This window comes from Equus quagga, unplaced genomic scaffold, assembly GCF_021613505.1.
Source record: "Equus quagga isolate Etosha38 unplaced genomic scaffold, UCLA_HA_Equagga_1.0 146_RagTag, whole genome shotgun sequence".
Taxonomy (NCBI): domain Eukaryota; kingdom Metazoa; phylum Chordata; class Mammalia; order Perissodactyla; family Equidae; genus Equus; species Equus quagga.
The window spans coordinates 2,658,433-2,683,173 of record NW_025796728.1 but is presented as its reverse complement, the minus strand read 5'-3'; the positions used below and the strand labels follow the sequence as shown (position 1 = coordinate 2,683,173).

The 24,741-nt window shown below is 44.4% G+C and overlaps 1 protein-coding gene across 2 annotated transcripts; it reads right to left on the bottom strand.

Annotated features, from left to right (window-relative positions):
* Positions 1 to 1,771: 1,771 nt before the first annotated feature.
* Positions 1,772 to 16,984, bottom strand: LOC124232922 (OCIA domain-containing protein 2). Of its 2 annotated transcripts, none has more exons than XM_046649833.1 (7): positions 16,873 to 16,984; positions 13,698 to 13,808; positions 9,729 to 9,825; positions 8,079 to 8,132; positions 4,377 to 4,424; positions 3,262 to 3,379; positions 1,772 to 2,126 (listed from the first exon to the last, which is right to left on the bottom strand). In XM_046649833.1, exons 2-7 carry the CDS (start codon positions 13,761 to 13,763, stop codon positions 2,045 to 2,047), a joined length of 465 nt encoding a protein of 154 aa, XP_046505789.1. In that variant the 5' UTR covers positions 13,764 to 13,808; positions 16,873 to 16,984; the 3' UTR covers positions 1,772 to 2,044. The 2 variants fall into 2 exon arrangements, with proteins under 2 accessions (XP_046505789.1, XP_046505788.1); XM_046649832.1 differs by lacking the exon at positions 16,873 to 16,984 and adding an exon at positions 16,664 to 16,821.
* Between the last annotated feature and the right edge of the window lie 7,757 nt (positions 16,985 to 24,741).

Genomic DNA, 24,741 nt, shown 5'->3' with positions numbered 1-24,741 from the left:
CATTAACCAAATGTGAAATAATGGAATATTTTCCATTTTCTTCATTCTAGAATATTAGTCCATATCATAATAGGGAAAGGTTGCCAATAAAATTGGTTAAACATTCGTCTTTTTACTATAGAGTCTCATCAGTTCTCTCCTTTATACAAATTTATCTACAATTTTATGCTGGTGTTTTTTTGCCAAGATTTTTTGTGGCTTTTTTCCTTCTTTTCTTTTTTCATCATGAAGGTACCGCTTTCATAAGCTTATGACCACCTTGGAGACGAGTGTTGGTACTTGCTAAAAGGCAAACGCTGCTCCTTTAACACATCTTCCTACAAGAAACAGACATTCTCCCCCAGGTTACATGCTTCTTAATATGTACAATAGAAAATGCAGCAAAATATTCAAGATTTCTTGGATGACCTTCTAGTTTTTTCTTTATTGATTTCCTTTGACACTAAGATCACTGTGATAAACTGCTTCAATGAGTAACTATCTACTTAGGAAAAGCAGAGAGTCCAAACAATAAACCCAATTTGATTCAGAACTATGAAGATGTCAGCAGTAAAAACAATGTGCCTTTTCAACAATAATAGATTCATCTTTTCCCAGTACCCAGGGACCGACTTCAACATTGACTTGCTGTGCTTAGCAATGTGAAAATGTTCTCATCCTTGGAAAATCATTCTCTGGGATTCAGGAAAAAATGTGCCCAATTCTGAATTTTTGCCAAGAGCTGAGATAACAAAGAGCCAGCAATTGCTGGTTGTCAGAGCCAAGAGTTAAACCGCATCCAAGAAGCTAGGATTTTGGCTCTGTGTTCTGATTTACAGAAATAGAACTTTATCAACTAAAAAACCAGGATATATAATTTATAAAAAGAAACTTACTCAAAATCACTCCATTTTATACAATTAATGTCCATGTAAAAATAAAAACTTCCAAATATTTTTGACATTTGAAATAAAATATTTCATATCAAGTATTAACTTCTGATGAGGTTTCACTTTCTACCTCCATGGTATAGATTTCAAAATATATTAAGTAAAACACAGATGTGTACACACACACACACACACACACACACCCAATATACAAATGGTGACGAATGCAAAGGTTCAGGAGAAGTTTTCACGTAGGGCTCAGACAACCTGCCATAAAACAAAAGGTCCCCACTGGAAGAGTTTTGGGGTTTTTTTTAATGCAAAAAGGCTGGTAGGATAGGAATCTAACTCTTGGGGTTGGATTGGTTGCTTCTCAGCTCCCTACAGCCCTAAAAGTTTATCAATCTATGAATTCATTCTTCCAGGATTGCTCCCATAAATCAACTGTTCCTTGGGAGAAGGAGAGAGAGTTTGGGAAGCTGTGTTTGCTCTCTCAGGCCACTAGAGGTATATTAAAGAACCCAGTTCGTGAGTGCTGACCGTGAGCATGGACCCGTCAGCTCAGCCAGGGATCTAAGGACAATGGGATTTTTTCCAAAACTCTACCATACCAACGAGGCATGAAGTCACCGAGGTCACCAAAAGGACAGTTGATTCATATTGTGACTCTTCCGAACGAAAAATTTTTCATTAAGTTAAAAATCTTGGATCCTACCTTTTAGAAAGTACTTCCCATACCTACAAGACACAATCTTTCCTGCCCTGTGTTTCTATCTCCACACACATTGATTTTCTTTGGGGCATGACTTCCCAAGTTTCTCCTCATGCATCTCTATCTTCTATCCGAGATCTTAAAACCCTGAATGAAAGCAGAGTGAAAGAATGGATGGGGGTGAATCAGAGAAGATCTAAATTCTTTTATTAGGCTGTAAGCAAGTTAGGGTGCAACATAATTTCTTTTTGCTGGGTGAGGGCTCCCGATGCGTCCTTAAATAGCAGAAAAACACATAATGCTTAATTCAATTGAGACTCTTGCAGAGAAAGCATTTCAACTGGGTGAGAGAATCACAATGTTTTGGCTCCACCATAAGTATATCATTTTAAAGTACACTTGAAATTTTAAATGTGTACAAATTCAGAGGTTTAAGAAACTTCAAAAGCCAGAGAAACAGTGTTTAGGAAGCCGAAGGCTGTGAACTTCCTTTCTCACTTAATCCATGCTTAATTTTGCATTCCTCACAGGTAAGCAGGCAGTGCCTAGAATAGAAACAAAAATAGTGGTTTGCACGTTGACAGTACAAGTTCCGGTCAAAACACAGTATTATTTAGAGACTTTTTTATGCTAAGGTTCACAAGCCTATTTTTTTCAGGAATAATAGCCGTTTCTTGCTTTGAGAAACCCATAATTTCATCCAAAAAAAGGCCAATAATGATCTTCACGTCCAATGTTGTTTTCGCCGTACGGTATTGCCTCTCACGTAGAATCCACTAGGACAAGTGAGGATCTTTAGAGAAACGTGTCCCCAACACTAGTCCTGTCATGCTGTAGTAGAAATAGCTATTATTTACTGAGTGCTTCCTGAGTGTCATGAATAATCAATTTCGATTCCTTATAACATCCCATGAAAACAATTCTGATCACCATTTTATACGGATGAGAAAACTGAGGATTAGAGAGTTTAAGAAACTTGTTCAAGGTCACACAGCTTAGTAAGTGGTAGAACTGGTTTTCAACCCACGTACTCCAACAGCAGAGTTAGCGCTGTTCACTCCAGAGTCCTACTGCCTATATCCCCTAATGAGATCACGATATGTATTAACATAGTAAAGGCTCTGAGAAGTCCTGCAGTAAAGAAATCTGTTTAAATTTCGGGTAACCCTGCGACGGTAGGAGCCATGTCTGCTCATTAAGATATTCTTCAGAGTCTTGCACAATGCCTTGAACATAGTCGGTACTCACTACATATTTGTTGAGCAAATAAAATAGGGAACTACCTTAAATAATAAATAATTATTGTTGAAGTTGAACAGCAACAATCCCCCAATTTTTTTTACTTCTTCTTCTTCTCCCCAAAGCCCCCAGTACATAGTTGTATATTTTTAGTTGTGAGTGCCTCTGGTTGTGCTATGTGGGACGCCTCCTCAGCAAGGCCTGATGAGCGGTGCCATGTCTGTGGCCGGGATCTGAACCAGTGAAACCCTGGGCTGCCAAAGTGGGGCACGCCAACTTAACCACTCGGCCACAGGGCCGGCCCCATCAACCACTCAAAATGTGAGGGCTAAAGAGTTTTTTCCCCAACATATGGATGTTAAATTGTTTAATATTATAAATGGTGAATGATCTTTTATAATTTTTCTTCCTTACAATCTCTCAAGCAAACAAATTACAAACCTGTTATGCCCTGGACCAAAACCAGCCCCACGGAGCTGATCTTCAAAGGAATAGAATTTACTCCGGCAGGCACCTATGTAGGACAACTTTCCAAGGCCGAATCCCAAGATACCAGCAACTGTAAAAGCAGGGGAGAAAAGATAGATAATGTAAAGCTTCGGAGTCTCCTCCAGTAATTATCTTCTAGAACTTTCTTTATTAACAGTATTAATTTTTATATTAAAAGTACTGTGATAAATCAGTGAACAAAAACTCTGAGAATGAAGCGCCCTATTCAAGAGGAGCACTGGGGACTGGAGACTTTCTCGTCTCCCCAGATTTGAACTGGTGGTCGAAGGGCCCGCACGGAGGAAGCGAAGGTGCTGTCCCAGAGACAGGCAAACAGACAAAGGCCCAGCTGGCCGACAAATGTCTGAGGCTACCAGGGGAGGAAGCGGGGAGCAGGGGTTTAGGTTGTGACTATGGGTGGCCTCCAAATCACTGGGTAGGAGAGCCCCTTAATTCTCTTTACGGATCGGAGTTTGGGGAGCCACAGTCTGTCTTGCCTGTATGGGAGACAGGTCACGAGGCAGAGGGAACCTCCTCTGGAAGAAATCTCCCACCAGCTCCTCCCGCTGGCAATGAGGTTTCAGACCGTGAACGGAATGCATCCCCTCTGAACATGAAAGGTCCGTGTATAACGAATGGAAGAAGATGGAAATCCAAGGTTGTGGGAAATGCGTTATTACAAAGCCCCTGATTTTAAAAAAACATTCTTCATGTCCCTTATGGAAAATATTTTGAAAAAACTGGCCAAAGGAAGAAAACTTCAATCCCTAATGGATCTATCCCTCGAGGCTCTGCTGTTGATATCCTCCTGCTGGAGGTCCTGTCAGTCCCTCCTAGTCCGCGCTTTAACGAGGACAGTCGGAGGGGAAGTCCCTATTGCCCAGCTTTACATCAGAAAGAGTTGGATGAACTAAGAACTGCAAAGTGGCAGAAAATGCAGACTAATTCTCAGAGAGCCAATACAGGCAATTTAGTTAACCTGGATATTCACACCTTGTTATAAAGTTAAGAAGTTACAACAACTTTTTAAAAAAATGAATCCTTTTTTTTTTACGTCTGTGACTTACGTGCAACTTTAGGCAATGATCCAAATCTTGGGTTAGCTGCTAAATAACCTAAGGAGTAATATATAAACACATTACTATTTCCTTTTATAACATTTAAACTTATAAATTATAAAGAAAACCTTCAAAGTTTAAGATATACACAGATTCTTTTTTTTTTTTTTTAGGAAGATTAGCCCTGAGCTAACACCTGCTGCCAATCCTCCTCTTTTTGCTGAGGAAGACTGGCCCTGAGCTAACATCCATGCCCATCTTCCTCTACTTTATATGTGGGACGCCTACCACAGCATGGCTTGATAAGCGGTGCCGTGTCCCCACTCAGGATCCGAACCAGTGAACCCCGGGCTGCCTGAAGCGGAACGTGCACACTTAACCACTGTGCCACCGGGCGGCCCCTATACACAGATTCTTAATCTAAAGAGATGATCTAAAAGAATTATAATTCAATTCTTGATTGGATTTAACTCTCAAATAGCCATTTTTGGCAAGCAGTAGCTTTAAAAGAATGTGAAATAGACAATTCAAAACTGATTTCCAGATGTCAAAGCAAAGATGGAGCTAAGAACTTAGTTCCAAGAAATTAGTCAGTGCGCCCTCTCCTTTTTAATTAAGTCAAAAAGAGTTTCAACTTAGAGATTCACAGTATATATATCACAATTTTTAAATGAAAACATTACAACCTGTGGTGGGCAGGCCTCCTAAATAATGGCCTCCTAAAGATGTCCACATCCCAAAGCTCAGAGACTATGAATATGCTATCTTACATACTAAAGGGGAATTAAACTAGAAAATGGAATTAAGGTTGCCAATCAGATGACTTTAAAATAGGGAAATTATCCTGGATTACTATGACCTTTGAATGAGGAAGAAGGATTTGGAGACAGATGGCAGTGTGAGAAGAACTTCGCTCAACCTCATTTGCTGGTTTTACAGATAGAGGAAGGGGCCATGAGCCAAGGAATGTGGGTGGTCTCCAGAAGCTGGAAAGGGAAAGGAAAGCCCAAAGCCCCTGGAAAAGAACGCAGCTCTGCTGACATTTCGCTTTCAGCCCACTGAGACCCATTTTGGACTTCTGATCTCCAGAATGCTAAGAAAATAAATTTGTATTGTTTTAAACCAGTATGTTTGTGGTAATTTGTTACAGCAGCCATTAGAAAACTAATACACCACCCTAGAAAAGTATATTCGCACACATGCAAGAGACAGTAGATTTTGAATATGCAGTTTTTAATATTTATAAAACATAATCCCTATTGGGGTCAGCCCCACGGCCCAGTGGTTAAGTTTATGTGCTACGCTTCAGCAGCCTGGTGTTTGCTGGTTCAGATCCTGGGTGCAGACCTACACACCACTCATCAAGCCGTGCTGTGGAGGCATCCCACATGGGAGGACTAGAATGACCTACAACTAAGATATACAACTATGTACTGGGGCTTTGGAGAAAAGGGGAGAAAAAAAAAAAGATGAAGATCGGCAACAGATGTTAGCTCAGGGCCAATCTTCCTCAAAGAAAAAAAGAGAGAACATAATTCCTATAGATGTTGTGGCCATATTTTTTTGTTGTCCAAAATGGTCTGACAAAGGCTCATTACTGATTGATGAATATACTTCTATAAAAAGACTATCTTCAAGTTATAAAAATGAAATCATATTTAATAAATCACCTGTAACCACAAGAATAACATTGATTGAAATGAGGTTCTCTGGGACCCCCATGGCCAAGTGGTTTAGTTCACATGCTCCGCTTTAGCAGCCCAGGGTTTTGCCAGTTTGGATCCTGGGCGCAGATGTGGCACTGCTCATCAGACCATGCTGAGGTGGCATCCCACATACCACAAATAGAAGGACCCACAACTAAAATATACAACTATGTACTGGGGGGATTTGGGGAGAAAAAAGCAGAAAAAAAAAAGATTGGCAATAGTTGTTAGCTCAGGTGACAATCTAAAAAAAAAGAGAAATGGGGTTCTCCTAGATATATGACACATGTGGCCTTTAAGACCCAAAACAAAGCTAGAACATTATCCCTTATGTTTAATGGGTACAAACGCTCTTTAAAATCCTGGTAATCAGGAGGCCGGCCCCGTGGCCGAGTGGTTAAGTTTGTGTACTCTGCTTCAGCGGCCCAGGGTTTTGCTGGTTCAGATCCTGGGCATGGACATGGCACAGCTCGTCAGGCCATGTTGAGGCAGCGTCCCACATGGCACAATCAGAGGCACTCACAACTAGAATATACAACTATGTACGGGGTGTAGGGGGAGGTCTGGGGAGAAGAAGGAAAAAAAAAAAGATTGGCAACAGAGGTTAGCACAGGTGCCAATCTTTAAGAAAAAAATCCTGGTACTCAGCAGTTGTCAATAGAATGGGCTTCAACAGGGTCAGGTGCCTTCTTGATATCTGGGTACTAAGCAAGGCCTATGAGTTCTCCAGCGAGAAGGAGACAAGGAGAAAGAAGAGAGCAAGGAAGGAAGAATAGAGAGGAAGACTGGAAACTCTAAGAGGCAGGGAGTGGTTATGTGTGGAGATGCAGGGCGGCTGCTGGTCCTCACGATCTGTCGTACAAATTAGACAGGGTGTCCTTCCTCAGCCAGATGCAGCCTTTTGCCGGGACAAATGGCTTGATGGACAGAGCTTGGGTGGCTTTCGGCCCCACTTACGTCCTCCCTGGAGCACACCTGTGCAGGCGACAACCTGCCTAAGCACACACTGACCCCTGGGAGACACAGGGACTCTGGTATAAAGAAGGGCACTGTGTTTGTTTCCTGAGGCTGCTGTTAACAACTTACCACAAACTTAGTGGCTTAAAGCAACACGCATTTGTCACCTTACAGTTCTAGAGGTCAGAAGCTCAAAATAGGTCTCACTGGGTGTCTTAGTCCGTTCAGGCTGCTATAACAAAAATACCACAGACTGGGTGACTTCTAAACAACAGAAATTGATTTCTCACGGTTCTGGAGGCTGAAGTGTCAGCAAGGTCAGGTGAGGGCCCTCTCTGGGGTCTCAGGCTTCACATTGTATGTCCCATGGTGGAAAGAGCCAGGGGTCTCTTTTACAAGGGCACTAATCCCATTCATGAGGGCTCCACCCTCACGACCTAATCACCTCCCAAAGGCCCCACCTCCCAATACCAACACGTTGGGGGTTGGCATTCCAACACGTGAATCTGGGGGGACCACAAACATTCGGCCCACAGCACTGGGCTAAAATCAGCGTGCTGGCAGAGCTGTGTGCCCTTCTGGAGACTCTAGAGCTTCTTGCCTTTCCAGCGTCTAGAGGACTCACATTTCTGGCTGCGTGGCCCCTTCCTCCATCTTCAAAGCCAGCAATGCTGAGCTGAGTCCTTCTTATGCTGCCAACTCTCTGGTTCTGTCTTCTGATCCACTCTTTCATTTTTAAGGACCCTTTAATTACACTGGGCCCATCTGGATGATCCAGAATAATCTCTCTATTTTAAGGTCAGCCGATTAACAACGTTAATTCCATCTGCAACTTTAATTTCCCTTTGCCGTGTAACCTCATATAGTCATTCTTTCTGGGGATGAGGAGATCATCGGGAGGGGGTGACTTTAGGCTGAAAATAGGCAAAAACCTGTGTAAATAAACCCTCCACCAAAAAATAAATGCCAGGTGCCAAAAAGCTGCCAGGAGGGTCACAGAAAATTGGGCTCTCTTAAGTTAAATTCGTAAATGAATATTGAATCTTACCTTGGTGGACTAGTCCTTGGGTCACAAGCATGCTTACAAGAGAAAAAGGCAGAGCTGTAAAACAAAAAAGCCCTTCAATATTGGTATTTTACAGCATGGCACCTCACCTAGAAGTCAGGGAGAATGACTAGGATTTTTCTCTTACTTACCTTGGCAATGATTTCTTAGTCATGTTATTTTACTTATTCAACACATATTTATTAAGCAGCGCGTGGGGAATTTTCTTGAGATCTGCCTCAGGCACTCAACCCGATGCACAGCATTAATCTGACAAACTAAACCCCATCCCACTCCAGCTCTGACACCCACTTTTCCTGAATGCCCACCATGTACTAGATTCTGATCATTACATGCAACACACGCATCTCAGTGTCTGTGCACTTAGCTGTTGAATTTGGGAGTTGCCTCCAGCTACATATTTTGAAATTTCCAATCTTACATAAAAGTTAAAAAATAGCACAACAAACTCCTGCATACTCTATCTAGGATAGTTCCCTGCTTTTGTCTTTTATGACATTTTGTTGCACAATTTGGATACGTCTGTTTCCTGAAGATTATAACAGTACCACAACATTCATGTTAAAAATGGGCGATATCTAGCTATGATTTTTAAAACAGGCAAATTAGTCTGGCAAAGGCACTTTCTAGTTCTGTCAAAATGTGTCAAATGACTTCTACCAGAAGCAGAGAGCAGTGATAAACACGTAGCTCTTCCTAGCAACCAAGACAAATCAAACAGCAAGCGATTTTTACACTCTTATCCACCTAATGGTAGGCAAATGGGTCATATCGAAATGTTAACCTACTAGGGCTCCATTAAATTACTTAGTCAGAGCTTGTCAGAAAAGATGAATTTCTAGGAGCACGATCATGATGATAGTAATCCATAATGAATATCAACTTCTAAAGAGTGTTACTTCCAAATTGATATTGAATTTGAATGATTTCAGAAATCAACATGAGTATTTCAAAGTATAAATTATCTCTACATCAGCAATGTTGCAAAATATTGGGACTATACCCATAGGCTCTATTATGACATTTTCAAACGACACATCACGAATTTTTTAACTTGGAAGAGACCTTAACACACAGCCTGAATTCACACCCTTGTCTTACATAAGGCAGTCCCAGAAAGAGGAAGTGACTTGGCAGAAAAGGTTATTTCAGAGACATTGCAAGAGACATGCTAATGGAATGCTGCCAGTTTTCATTCACTCCACAAATATTTAACAGGTATTTTCTATGAGTGAAGCACTCACTGTGCTTGGCACTGGGATGAATCAACGACCTTGACATTATCTCTGGACTCAGTGAAGGTTAGAGTCTAGTGGCATTTGGGAGGTCTACTCTTCGAAGAACTTGTAAATAACACTCTCGGTACAATTCTCAGTCACATGAAGGAAAGCGTTATGTGTGCCTCGCTTTTTGCTAAGTGAGGTATAGTGTTCCTACATCAGATTTTATCTCTGCCCTTAAAAGGGTCTCCACATGGATTCAAACTCTAAGTAGCCCCAGATATCAAAGTTCTTCAGAGAATTATGCAAAGTCCCACCCCAAAATAAATTATTACCACAATTCTAATATGATATTTAGGCAGTTTATTGCAGCAAAGAGAGTGTTAACAAAGATAAAGAGGAGTGCAATTACCTCTCTTCCAGAAACTTTCTTCTTGACATTCACGGATAATCTTAGAAATCTCCGCTCTCTGGATGTGCAGCTTTGATTTTGGACAAAACAACAGGCTCTGTAAGGAAAGCTCTATGGTGAGTTGACTGAAATCATGAGAAAAGCACCAGCTCTGTTTCTCTGGAGAAGGGCAGTGAGTGCCTGTGTGCTGTGCTGGCTGCCAGCACACAGCAATGACCAGTTTCAGCCAGTGCTTTCCAGCTGGGAATGCTGGATGGACTCAGGCAAGGAGAGAAGCCCAGGAGGAGAAGAAGGGTAATTCATTGACCACAGAGCATGGAGCAGGTATCCAGTCAGAACGAATTACTGCTGAGGCCACACTTACTTTCTTCCCTCCAGCCTCTGTCGCTGCAGGGCATTATCTCTGCAAAGCTACTCCCTCTGTCTCCCTGGTCTCCTGATGACCCAGTTCAATGTTGCCTCCTGGATGAAGAGAGAGATTTCCCCTACAGCATAATATTTACCCATCTGGGAGGGCTCTCAGAGCAGCGTGTTACAAGTTATCTACTCACAGATCTGTATTCTAATTTACCTATGTATACTTCCGTATGCATTTTTAGACTATGAACTCATCAACAGACTGCTTTTTCTTTTTCTACATACTTTACTTTCTATCTTAACAGTTTTTTTACACATTTGTAAGCAGGCTGCACATAATTTCTGGTAGAGCTACTGACACGGTTGACATAATTATTTTGAATAGTTCTATCGTATTTTTTAACCATGTTGATATGCTATAATCTGGATTAACTCCTATCTTTTATGATCCCTCCCCTGTTGTAGGTATGTATGGGCTATTTACTCACTCATCCACATTCTCCATTTTCATTGCCCTCTGCCCATCACCAGCATTCCGGGTGTTTAATGTGGATCTTTTGTAGCTAAGCATTTTCGCACAATGTTCATTGTTTGGGGTGCATGCATATTTTAAAAATGTAAATGGCATTGTTTTCTGTACTTAATTTTATTTAAAAACGTATTTTCAACTCAGCTGTATGCTTTTGAGAGCCATCCCTGCTGCTCCATCCATCTAGGCCACAGCTTCTGACTGCTGCAGAAGCCTCCGGGGTGCCTCCAAGTCCCTACCGCCACATGTCCCCTCAACCCACGTGACAACATTTTTCAGACATATATCTAGAATTAAAATATAGGGCATTCGTCTTCCCAACCTGACAAAGTCCTGATACACTGCCCTCCCCAGTGGCTGTACCCCACCCCCACCACAGCAGTGCGTGAACATTCCTCTGCCCTCAGACCCTGCGTAAGGCGAGTTAATGCTGGATTCCAAGCAGGTCAGAGCAAAGGAAGGCTTTTGTAAACTTGGCAGTACCCAGTTTTCTAAATTTCCACAGTCTAATAGGTATAAAGTAATATTTTATTGCCTTATTTGTCTGATAACTGATGGGTTTGAACACTTCTACATATTCTTCAGCCAGACTGCCCTTCTCCCCTAGGGTTGAGGAAATCCTTGTAGCCGGACCTGGGTTATAATCTTTTGTTATATATTGACTCATTAATTTTTTATGGTGGTAAAATACAGGTAACATAATATTTACCATTTTACCTTTTTGAAGTATACAGTTCAGTGGCCTTAAGTACATCCACAAGGTATAGCCATCACCACCATCTAGTTCCAGAACTTTTTCATCATCCCCAAAGGAAATCCCATAACCATTAAGCAGTCTCTCCTGATTCTCTCCTCCCTCTGCCCACTGGCAACCACTAATATGCTTTCTGTCTCTATGGATTTGCTTATTCTGGAATTTTTTTTTTTAAGGTATTGATTTTGTTGGTGAGGAACATTGGCCCTGAGCTAACATCTGTTGCCAATCTTCCTCTTTCTTTGTTTTTTTCTCCCCAAAGCCCCAGTACATAGTTGTATATTCTAGTTCTAAGTCATTCTAGTTCTTCTATGTGGGCTGCTGCCACAGCATGGCTTGATGAGCAGCGTGTAGGTCCACGCCCAGGATCCAAACCAGTGAACCCTGGGCTGCTGAAGCAGAGCGTGCAAACTTAACCACTATGCCACCAAGCTGGCCCCTGGATATTTTGTATAAATGGTATCATACAATATGTGACCTTTGTGGCTGGCTTTCTTTTGCACAATGTTTTCAAGGTTCATCCGTGTTGTGGCATATAACAGTATTTCATTCCTTTTTATGGCTCAATAATATTCCATTATATGGCTATATCACACTTTGTTTACCCATTCATTGATTGATGGATATTTGGGTTGTTTCCACCTTTTGGCTATTGTGAACAGAGCCACTTTGAACATTACTGTACAAGTTTTTGTTTGAACACGTTTTCAATTCTGCCCGGCCATATGGTAATTCTGTTTAATTTAATGAGAAATTGCCAAACTGTTTTCTACAGTAGCTGCACCATTTTACAATTCCACCAACAAAGTATGAGAGTTCCAATTTCTCCATATCCTTGTCAACACTTGCTATTTTCTGTTCTGTTTTTGTTTTTAATTATGGTCATGCTAGTGGGTATCTCACTGTGGTTTTGATTTGCATTTCCCTAATGACTGATGACGTTGAGCATCTTTTCATTTACTTGTTGGTGATTTCTACATCTTCTTTGGAGAAATATCTATTCAAGTCCTTTGCCCATTTTTTAATTGGGTTTTTTGTCTTTTTGTTGTTGAGTTGTAAGAGTTCTTTACATATTCTAGATACTAGACCCTGATCAGATATATGATTTGCAAATAATTTTTCGCTTTTTGTGGGTTGTTCATTCATTTTTTAAAAACAAATTTTATTTAATTTGTTGCTTACTATAAAAGCCACACTTATATTTCCTTGCTTGTGAATTATTTATGTAGGTCCTCTGCCATTTATTTCTTGGAGTTTTAGTGTTTTTCTTATTGAGATGCAGCCCTTTTGCTTTAGATTTTGCCCCCAGCACAGCATAGGGAGGTGGTGGTCAGGCTGAGCACAGCGATGAGAGGAGGAGGTGTTCTCATCCTCCACTTACCCTAGCTCCTCAGCAAGCACTCTTCCTTATCCTCATGTAAATAACTCTTGCTTCGGTTGTGGCTGTGGCGGAAATAAGGAACACCTCTCTCCCTCCCCTCCCCCAAACACATACATACACACACATCCCGGGTCAGGGACCCTGACCATACAGCTGCTGTGAGTCCTGCGGTCAACACTGCAGTTCCTGCAGAGTCGCCCACAGGAGCCTGGTGACCCTTTTCTGTAGAGCTGTAAATGCTTTATGGCTCTCAATTTCACACAGGCATCTCGGGTGTCTAAATTCTTCTCCTTGTGACTTGATATCATTTGTCTGTTTGCGTCTCCTAAACTTTGCTCCTTAAACGTTCCATCCTCCATAAGCTATTTTTAGCTTGAAAAGTCGACCCCAGAGAACATGAACTCCATTTACCCATCACAATAATTTCTCTTTTCTTCATTTATGTGTCCCTGAAACACGTAATATTCATTCTTAACAAGTTGAAAAGTTGTGCCCATGTTAACACTTGGCTTCTCAATCTGATGGCTAACTTAGTAATAAGGACTCCGCCATCCTGAACAGGAACACCCATCAGCATATACTTAATATGATCAGCTTTGGCAACAAAAATGTAAAAACAAGCATCATGTGTCATTCCACTAGGTTCAACTAAGAGTTTTGCTCCGCTAATGGAAACCTCTTCAGTCACTGACAGCCTACATAAGAGTTAGTTAAGCTCAATTCTAATCAAGGAAGAGTAAAGAAAGGATTTTGTAAATAAAAATTTAAAAGTCTCCTTTTCAAGGCAGTCAAAAACACACTTTTCTTCCCTGTTCCATGTTCCCTGAACCCATCCATCAAAGGGCTGGATTGAAAGAAGTTAGTAAGATGACTGGTCAAGGATGAGGTTTAAGGAAAGTCCTGTATGATGTTCCTCCTTAGACGGCAGACTTCAAATTAAAAATATACCTGCTTGCTTGGCGGTGGCAAATGGGGCCCTTTATCTTGGTTTTCATGAGTAGACACTGAAGCCATGATGACTCTGTCTTTGCTTCCCTTCTAGCGGAGTGCAGGCGCTGTCTATGGAAAGTAGAAGAGGGTCACTAAGCCATAACTGACTGTTTACATCAACATTAAAACACTCTTAGTTAGCAACTCACCTATTTGGGAAACTTATTTTCGTTTGTCCTAGGTCTTAATCTGCAACCACCTGAAACCTCACTTTCTAATGCTCCTCTCCCCTAACACACACACACACTCACTAATGGTGACAGACCAGACTTAGAGGGGAGTGAAATGTCACACTGTACACAGCAAAATGTTTGACTACCTATAGATTATGTCCTTAAAAAAGTTTCAATGCATTAGAAGGTCATTAACTACACAAATATTTACTGAGTGTCTATTATGTGCCAGCCCAGGGGATAGAAAGAAGGATAAGACAACATCAGTGCTAAAGGCACTCATGGTCTAAAGGAGAAGGCAGACAAGTCAGCAGTTATACAACATGCAAAGGGCTCCACTAGGGATATGCACAGGGTGCTAAGGAAGGAGAGTGAGAAAGATCTATTCTGTCTGGCCAGGTCTGAAGATACCAAAGACTAAGACACCTGAGCTTTCAAGAGCTTTGAAGAGGGGCCGGCCAGGTGGCGCAGCGATTAAGTGCGCATGTTCCGCTTCCGCAGCCCAGGGCTCGCGGGTTCCGATCCCGAGTGGGGACATGGCACTGCTTGGCAAGCCATGCTGTGGTAGGCGTCCCACATATAAAGTAGAGGAGGATGGGCATGGATGTTAGCTCAGGGCCAGTCTGCCTCAGCAAAAAAGAGGAAGATTGGCAGATGTTAGCTTAGGGCTAATCTTCCTCCAAAAAAAAAAAAAAAGCTTTGCAGAGGGTGGATGGACGCCAGGTCCAGGAGGACCAGGAGCAGATGCTGAAATAGGGCAGGCAAGGAAAGAGACCTGAGCCAAGACCCTGGTAGAAAGGATAGAGATGATTAATTTGGGTTTGGAAAGGTTGGATTTGGGTCTGGAATTACAGATTAGGAGTAGGCTGGAGAGATAATTTGGGAGTTGCTATCATAGAGATGACAAGTAGAGCAAGAAACATGAACAAAATAGTCTAAAAAGAGTATTGGAGAGAGCCAGCCCTGATGGCCTAGTGGTTAAAGTTTGGCATGCTCCACTTCAGAGGGCTGGGTTTGGTTCCTGGGAGCAGAACCACACCACTCGTCTGTCGGTAGCCATGCTGTGGTGGCAGCTCACACAGAAGAACTAGAAGGACTTACAACTACAATACACAACTATGTACTGGGGCTTTGGGGAGAAAAAAAAAAGAGGTAAGATTGACAACAGATGTTAACTCAGGGTGACTCTTTCCCACATTAAAAAAAAAAGAGTACTGGACAATGTGAACATTGAGGCCAAGGGAATATCAACAAGAGAAGAACAAAACAAAACAAAACCCCGCCAAAGAAATGGCTGAGAAAGAATAGCTGATACAGAGGGGAGGGTGTTTCTCAAGGAGGGAATGAATCATCGGTGTTACGTGGCTCAGAAATGTGATTTGGCCATGATGGGCACAGTCCAGGTGGACTACGAGCCCTTGCCACAGGCCACTGCACGCAGCAGCCCTAGACTCCAGGACTGCCACTAATTTCCCTGCAAAGTGAACATCTTATCATACACAATTCTGTTCTTACTAAACTGCCTGTATACGAGCCAAGGGGACCCTTCCTTGTACCAAGTTTCACCCTAGCTGCCTAATGTTCTTGTAGAGGCAGCAGGATGCCCTACAGTGGAAAGTCGGCGAATCAGAAAGACCTGAGTTCAGATCCTGACTCTACTCCTTGCTAGCCCTGTGCTTTGGGGAAAGTGTCTTAAGGTGTCTGTGCCTCACCTTTCTTACCTGTTAAGTGGGGGTAATGGACATAACCTTGAGGGGCTGTTGCAAGGAGGAGAGAAGAGGAGGAGGGATGAGGAGGAGGGATGAGGAGAAGGGAAAAGGAGGAGGAGGAGTGAAGAGGAGGAGGGATGAGGAGGAGGGATGAGGAGGAGGGATGAGGAGGAGAGAAGAGGAAGAGGAATGAGGAAGAGGAGGGATGAGGAGGAGGGATGAGGAGGAGAGAAGAGGAAGAGGAGGGATGAGGAGGAAGAGGGAAGAGGAGGAGGGATGAGGAGGAGGGCTGAGGAGCGGGGGATGGAGGAGGGTTGAGGTCCACAAAGCCCCAGCTCAGCACTCAGCACACAGTGAGCGTGTGGGCAGTAAGGGGCGGCTGTCAGAGTGGCCCTGGGCACCCAATTTCTTGAGTACCTGGAGGAAAGCTTTCCTGACTTAAGGCCACATTAGATTATCTTTACTTAGTCAAGCGTTATGCCGTTGCCTCAAATCAGGAAGTAAAGACACCACATCTCAGCTTTCGTGATCAGGTCCCCTTGCATCCAATTAATCATCAGCCCTCACCTAATTAAGCCTTCTGAGGGTCTTGCCTTCTAGGTGCAGCTCCTACCACCATGCCCCAGTCTGGTCTGGGACCCCTCTGCTTCTTGGGGCAGGGGCGGTAAGGCTGAGAGGCGGTGGGCAGGAGATGCGCAGCAGGAGGCGCGCAGCAGGAGGCGGGGGCGCGGTGGGATGACAGCTGGAGGGGGTCACCGCACTTTCCGGTCGGCGGGAAAGCCCGGAATCAGCCTGCTGAAATCCACCGCCCCCTGCCTCCAGCGGCCGCCTGCACGACCTCAAGGCCCCCACCCTTGCCCGGGTCGCTGCCGGAGCCCAAGCCAGGTGGGGAGGGGGTGGAAGAGGCGGCTCTAGGCGCCCGCGGCCGACCCGCGCAGCCTGCGAAGGACCCTCGTCCCCGAGGTCCCAGGAAGTAAAGCGGGCAGAGGAGGCCACCCCTTCCTCGCCGTCCCTCCTGCTGACCCCAGCTGGGCCGGCTCACCTGCGCGGGTGAGGATCGCGTCGCAGGCCACGTCCCCGGTGCTCGCTGAGCCGAGCTCGCCTCCCTCCGCGGCGGCCGCTTCCTCCGGGACCGCTGCCCGCCGCCCCGTCCCCGCCTCCCGGCGCCACAGCCTCCCCGCCGCCCCGTCCCCGCCTCCCGGCGCCTGCGGGCCGAAGCGCCCTCTCCCTCCGCGCTTCCCCGGCGCTCACCTCTCTTCCCCGAGCTTCCCTCCTGCTTCCTACTTCCTCTTGCTCTGCCCTCGCTCGCTGCTCCTCGTCTACTCGCTGAAGTCTCTCAACAAGTGCGCCCCCATCCCCCACCCCGCAGTCCCTTTCTCTGTTGGTGGCTTCGGCACCCACACCCCACCGCTCAGGATGAAACCCCGCTTTTGCTAGAACTCCCACCCCGCGCCCAAGCCTTGTCATGACACCTGGTGGATTCTCCCACCGTGATGTCTTTCAAATAACTCCTTCCCTCCCAACAATGACAGCAACAACCATTTATTGAACAGGCGTCGACACATTCCCTTGTCTGCAGTCCGGTTGTTTTGTTTTGTTTGGGGGGTATAACTGACATATAACATTGTATTAATTTCAGGTGTACAACATAATGATTCAGTGTTTGTATACGTTGGGAGATGATCACTATAAGTCCAGTTAACATCCATCATTATACATGGTTACCAAAGAAAATTCTTTTTTCCTTGAGATGAGGACTTTTAGGATCTGCTCTCTTAGCAGCTTCCAAGTATGCAGTACAGTATTGTTAACTATAGTCTTCATGCTGTACGTGACATCCTCATGGTTTGTCTTTTATGACTGAAAGTTTGTACCCTTTGACCCCCTTCACCCATTTCGCCCCCATCCGTGCAATCTTTTTTACAGAGCTTTAGAGTGAGTGCTATTATCCTCATTTTGTAGATGAGGCAACTGAATTGTGCAAAGGCCACACTGGGAGTTTGGAGTCAAAGCCCATCAGCTTGGCTCCCAGGACTTTTCTTTCCATTGTTCTTTGTCCTTGGGCGCCTGCCTCCTGCCACTCCCAACCTCTGACATTGCGGGGGAGATGCTGGGTGCCTTTACCACCTATATCGCTCACCCCAACCTCAGCTGAGGTTCTTCCCTGGGACATGCCACTGAGACTCATGGAGTATGTTGAGTTGGAAGAGAGGTAGGCCCTCCCCATTTCTCTGCTGTCCTAATTGGGCTCTGTGCCTCTGGCCTCAGCCCCTCCACAATGCTCATCCCCTCCCTTCCCCCTCCACTATCCACAGGGGCCTCCTTCCTGTGCCTCATGTCCACCCAGCTCCTTCCACCTGAGCCCTCTATGAAGGCTCCTCCTACTTGAAGCCCCCTCCCCATCCATCTTGTCCTGGCTTCTTCCTACGCATCCTTCTCTGACTCTTCCTCGAAAAGGCTTGCCTTGACCCCCACCCAGCCTAAAGTAGGTCTCTTTTCTTCTCTTTCATAGCAAGCCGCTGTGTTTTCTTTCATTGCATTTATCACAGTTGTTATTACAGTCCTCCCTCCGTATCCGGGGGTTGTGCGTCTGGGGATTCAATCCACTGCAGATGGAAAGGCACACAATGGTTGCTGAACATGTACAGACTTTTTTTCTTGTCGTTATTCCCTAAACAATACAGTATAACAACTATTTACATACCATTTACATTTTATTAGGTGTTGTAAGTAACCTAGAGATGATTTAAAGTATTCAGGAAGATTTGCATAGGTTATATGCAAATACTATGCCATTTATATAAGGTACTTGAGCATCCGTGGGTTTTGGTATCTGTAGGCGTCCTGGAACCAATCCCCTGTGGATACCAAGGGACGACTGTGTAAACTTATTAGTGTGTTTATTAGTTTCAAGCCTGTTTCCCCTGTTTTAGTGTAATCTTCATGAGGTACAGAACAAGATGGTGTCTAATTTGTTCACTGTTGTATACTTAGCATCTCAGATACATAAGGGGCTCAAGCAATGTCTGTTGAAGGAAGGAACAAAGGAATGAATGAATAAATGAGGCTTGGGTTCAAAGACTGTCGAGACACTGTTGTTATGGAGGGTCCATGTTCCCCAGCTTGTCCCCCAGACCGCATTCTTTCATGAGATTCACTGGTTTCTTTTCTTCCCCCTCTGCTTCCTCCAAATGAAAGGGGGTATAATTCTACTGCTAATTTTACATTGTGCTACCGGAAGTCAGAAATAACCCTCTGCCATTTTGGGGTCTGAAAGGAACAGCTTTCCAGTCAGCTCTGTGATAGAAATGAAAAGCCCTCCCTTACACCAAGGTCTAACTTCCAACAAGTACCTTAAGGGTATTCGTCCTTTGACATCTCGCTACAATAAAGTCCGTGCCCGACCCTCAATTCTACTTTCCACTAGAATTGGATGGGCAGGTGAGGATGCCCTGGGCTTCTCTCCCTGGGACAGTCCTAGTTCATACCATAAAAAAGTCCACTGGGTCATATAGTTTGGCATGTAGGCCAGGTCACCTTGGGCTTCTCTGGCTGGGGCAGCCTTAATCCACATCAAGAGCAGAGTGTGGGCTAGCACCTTGTCAGAAACCCTCTAAGATAGTCCCCTCTTGGCTTTCCATCAAGACCTTATCTTCCTTCCAGAAAGTCAGACAGCCGTAATTGCTCTTGAGGGAGCATGAAAAGCTCACTGTGAGTAATTACGTGTAGGCTTCTACCTCATCCTCAATTTTGAAATTCCAGAGTTTGGATTTTTATTTCCCTCTTTCCTCTGTACCTGACTAAGAGGGCAGCAATGTATCCTGGCCTATTGCCTAATTGCGAAGAGTTGTTGAGGACCAAAAGGAGTTCCAGGGAAACCGCAGTAGGTGGCATATCACAGCATTTTCCTGATATGCATGGAAGTGACCAGTGATGCTGATGAAGCAGCTGTGGAAGCCTGTGAACAGTACAGGCTGTTAATTGCTTAAATAACTAGAAGTTACCGTATATAATGTGCATGGATTATATGAATTCATCACTTGGTATTAGCCGGACAAATCTGATATGCCCACATGTTGTTCTAGGCACTTTCAAGATAAAAGAGAAAAGACCTGGGTCCTTCCCACAAAGGATTTATCAATTCCCAAAGAATCAGAATCAAATAAAATATATTTGGGGGCTGGCCCCGTGGCCGAGTGGTTAAGTTCGCGCGCTCCGCTGCAGGCGGCCCAGTGTTTCGTTGGTTCGAATCCTGGGTGCGGACATGGCACTGCTCATCAAACCACGCTGAGGCAGCGTCCCACATGCCACAACTAGAGGGACCCACAACGAAGAACATACAACTACGTACTGGGGGGCTTTGGGGAGAAAAAGGAAAAAATAAATAAAATAAAATCTTTAAAAAAAAAAAAAAAAATATATTTGGCCCTAGAAGTGTATACCACTGAACAGAGCTTTTCTTAGGTTTTGCTTTAGCATCCTACAGGACCTCAGGATCACAACCACGAAGTTGATTACCACCGGCCATGGTAATGCTGTGAAAAATGTGGCTGATTTAGAAAGTGCCAAAATGTTCCTGGCAGGCTTCAGCTTGAACTATTTCCGTAGCCCTGCAGGGTCCTCAGGCAAGATTTAAATTCATTAGCAGGGCCCTGCATGATTCAGCACCTGCCTGCCTGTCCAGCACATCTATCTAGCCCCTCAGGGGCCTGTGGAGTGACTGATGGTCTCCCTCCTCATGCTTTTGCATGTGCTGGAGCGTCAGTGTTCCTCTGCTTCTCCACCCCACCTCTTTTTTTTTTTTTTAAAGATTGGCACCTGAGCTAACATCTGTTGCCAATCTTTTTCTCCCCCAAAAGTCCCTCAGTACATAGTTGTATATTCTAGTTGTAGGTCCTTCTGGCTCTGCTGTGTGGGACGCTGCCTCAGCATGGCTTGATGAGTGGTGCCATGTCTGTGCCCAGGATCCAAACTGGCATTACCCTAGGCCACTGAAGCAGAGCACACGAACTTAACCACTTGGCCACAGGGCTGGCCCCTCTCTCATTCATTCTTAAAGACTGGGCCCAGGGGTCACTTCCTCTTGGCAGCCCTGCCAGACTCAAGTTTACTTTTCTACCTTCTGTGCTCCCATCACACTCTCCAGTGGGTACCTGTTATGCATATGTGTGTGTACATATATATGTATCTATTATGCATATGTATGTATGTGAGTTTAACATTCAAAGCTAACATCTATTAAACACTATGTATCAGGCACTCTTCTGGTCTCTCTTCACCTTTGAACTCCATCCTCACAGCAACCCTTTGAGGGAGCTGCTAGTAACTTACTGGGTCACATAGCCAGGAAGTGACAGAATCAGAATTTGAACCCAAGCTCCAGAGCCATGCGCTTCAGAGCAATGCCATCCTGCTGTCCCTTGGCTGCTATCACACTGTGTTACAATTGTCATTCTTTGTCACTCTCTCTTGACTGTCAGCTCTTTGAGGGCAGGGACTGGTCTTGTTCAGCAACTGAAACATTGTATAAACTCAGGAATGAATAAATGAGTTAATGAGGCACAGAATGAAAAATAAATAATGCATGATCCTTTATTTCAAGGGGCTCACCGTCTCTTTTCCTCCTTTCTTTCCACCCTCCCTCCTTCTTCCATTCCTTCCTTTGCAAAATAATTGCAGGGCCTTTTAAACAACCTGAGAAACTGGTAGTGTTATTCCGCTTTACGTGCAAGAAAAATGAGGCCTAGAGAAGTTAAGTTATATGGCCAAGGTCATACTGGGGAATGACCTTGGGAGACAAACAGCTTTCTAATTGGCTTTGTGATGAAAATGAATAGCCCTCCGTTATACTAAAGTCTGACTTCCAACAAATACCCTAAGTGGCATTTGTCCTTTAATAGCTTGCTACAGCCAGACACAGCCAGGATTCAGACCTCAGAGGCCTGGCTCAGGACTCGTGCTCTAAACCTCCACAACATATATGTCCCCAGTAGCCTCATTGGGCAGAAGAGACACATAAACTGATACAAAACAAGAGACAGGTACAGAAGCTTGAGCAGCAGGGGAGGGAGAGGGACCCTGACAAGCTGTTTGGGGGAGGCAGGAGAGAGGACCATGCCATGTGGCTGGCTGAAGAGTAGGCTCTTGGGGGAAGGGTGGGGATGGATTAAGAACAAATGCAGGTAGGAGTCTAGATCAGCACCACAGGGAGCTTGAGGCTCATTCACAAACACCTCACCTCTGCCAAGTAAAAGGGGCTCACTGGTGTCCTGGTGGGGAGGTGGGTGTGTGTGTATGTGTGTAGGGGGGCATCTTGGATGATCTCAGAGAAGCCAGCACAGCCCTTACCCGCCTGCCATCCCCTTTCTTGTCCCAGCACTCCGCTTACCATCTGCCCAGCTCTGTGAGAGGCTCTGTGAATCACAAGATCTTGTGAGTCACTCATTCCCTCTCTGAGGAATAAATAACGTCAAGTCTCACAAAGGCAGAGCAGTCGGTTGAAATGAGGCGTCACACAAAGATGGAGCCTGGGGTCTGCTTTCTGTTATGAACTGGCACCGCTGTCAGGAGAGGTGTGTTGCCAGGCTCTCAGCTTGAGCTTTTGGGCCATCGACCCAGGGCTCTGGCTGCTTCGGGTTCATCTGGATTTGATGTTCAGACTGCCAGACTCAGCAAGAGGCAAAGCCATCCCCAGAGATCATGATTTTGGCCTAACTAGGGAACATCTGAAATGTGAAGATGAGTACGCATCAATTTGGTTGTGTCTCCAGTCTTCCCTGAGACAGGCCTATCCTTTATTTCACTCATGAATGCTGATGATAGCCATCCCCACAGTAAATTTAGTACTTAGAACATTCCAACACTGCTTTCCACAGTCTATGACATGTAAAGTCCTTTGAATGCACAAAACAGAATTCTCCTGGTGTAGCAGAGAGAACATGTGGTCAACTGGAGGCCAGTAATATCTTGTGGCAGATTTTTTGACCTCATTCCAAGAGTGTGTTGTCGTCTTCATGTCCTGGTGTCTGTCCCGAGCCTCTCTCTGGAGCAGCCTCCCAACCTGGCTAGAGTCAGGGTAGGAGAAAAGCAATTTGATTTTCTGGTGAAAAATACTCACAACAGGGTATAAACCTTTGCACAGATTTACTCCTTGCAGGGCATAATTCCATTTTAGAAGACAGGCTTGTGAATCAAAATCTAATTGATAGAAGGTTGGGCAGGACTTTTTTTTTTTTAAATAGACATTATTTTTTAGAGCAATTTTAGATTCACAGCAAAATTGAGTGGAAGGTATAGAGATTTCCCATATCCCCCCTTCTCCCCATTCATGCATAGCCTCCCCTATTATCAGCATCCCTCACCAGAATGGTACATTTATTACAGGATGTTACCATTGATGAACCTACATTGGCAGAGCATCATCACCGAGTCCAATACAGTTCACTCTTGATGTTGTACACTCTGTGGGTTTGGACAAAAGTATAATGACGTATACCCACCATTATAATATCATACAGAGCATTTTCACTGCCCTCAAAATCCTCTGTGCTCTATCTAGTCGTCCCTCTCTCCTCCTGGCAACCACTGATCTTTTTTATTGTCTCCATAGTTTTACCTCTTCCAGAATGTCATATAGTTGGAATCATACAGTATAAAGTCTTTTCAGATTGGCTTCTTTCTCTTAGTAATATGCATTTAACGTCCCTCCATGTCTTTTCCTGGCTTGATAGCTCATCTCTTTTCAGCAGTGAATAATATCCCATAGTCTAGGTGTACCACAGTATCTACCTATTCACCTACTGAAGGACATCTTTTTTTTTTTTTGAGGAAGATTAGCCCTGAGCTAACTGCTGCCAATCCTCCTCTTTTTTGCTGAGGAAGACTGGCCCTGAGCTAACATCCATGCCCATCTTCCTCTACTTTTATATGTGGGACACCTACCACAGCATGGCTTGCCAAGCGGTGTCATGTCCGCACCTGGGATCCGAACCAGCGAACCCCGGCCACTGAAGCAGAACGTGTGCACATAACCGCTGTGCCGGCGCCAACTTCAGAACATCTTGATTGCTTCCGAGTTCTGGAAATTATGAATAAAACTGTTAATAAACATCTGTCTGCAGGTTTTTATGTGAATATGAAGTTTCAACTCTTTTGGGTAAGTACCAAGGAGCATGATGGCCGGAGCATATGGTAAGGGAATGTTTAGTTTGTAAGAAACCGCCAAACTGTCTTCCAAAGTGCTCGTAGCACGTTGCATTCCCACCAGCAATGGGTGAGAGTTCCTGTTGCTCTACATCCTCCACTGCATCTGGTGTTGTCAGTGCAGATTTCCTTTTGAGGGGGATTTTCTGAAATCCCTTCCTTACCCGAGTAGCCCTCCTCACCAGATTGGCCTCTGTTAGCCTTAGCGAGAAGAGCATCAGTATCCTTGCTGGTCTACTTCTGGAGGGTTGCTGGGACCTTAGCCCTTACTGTTTCAGATAGTTCAACTCCAACTTCCCTCTTCATGGCACCTCCCAGGGCTCTTTCACACTGTTCCACCCTACCCAACCCTCGCACACCTACACTGTGCCACGGCAAGCTTGTAGTTATTTTTCAGTTCTCATTGAAGATATCCATAGAGCCTAGGAATTCAGGTCCTGGACTCTGGAGCTGGATTGCCTGGGTTCTAATTATAAGCCCACTGTCTATGTATATCTATATAAATAATTTCTTGGAGCAGTGCCTGGTACATAGGTAGGGAGTGGTATTTAAGAGTTCATAATCACTTCCTCCAGAAAAACCCTTCCCAGCCCCTGGTGCAGGGATTCCTCCTGTGTGCTATATTTTAACGACCTCTTTATTTGATCTCTATTCTAAGATGTGAGATCTCTGAAGGCAGGGACTGTCTTTCTCACCTTCATATCTGTGGTTAGAAAACCACCTCCAGATATTAATTTCTATGTTGTGCTCATTCAGCAGCCTGAACAAATAATAGATATTTTCCCTTTCCCATTCCAAGATAGTCGCTGTGGGTGTCCTTACCTCCAGATTCTCTTTTTTGCTGAGGAATATTGTCCCTGAGCTAACATCTGTGCCAGTCTTCCTCTATTTTGTGTGTGGGTTGCCACCACAGCATGG

Bases quoted from the DNA above. Each gene is read 5' to 3' on its own strand.
- LOC124232922 (XM_046649833.1), bottom strand. From the start codon at position 13,763: ATGGCTTCAGTGTCTACTCATGAAAACCAAGATAAAGGGCCCCATTTG. The intron at 9,826-13,697 runs GTATATTTTTAA...CTTTCCTTACAG, and splicing joins TGCCACCGCCAAGCAAGCAG to AGCCTGTTGTTTTGTCCAAA. The intron at 4,425-8,078 runs GTAAGATTCAAT...ATTACTCCTTAG, and splicing joins CCAAGGACTAGTCCACCAAG to GTTATTTAGCAGCTAACCCA.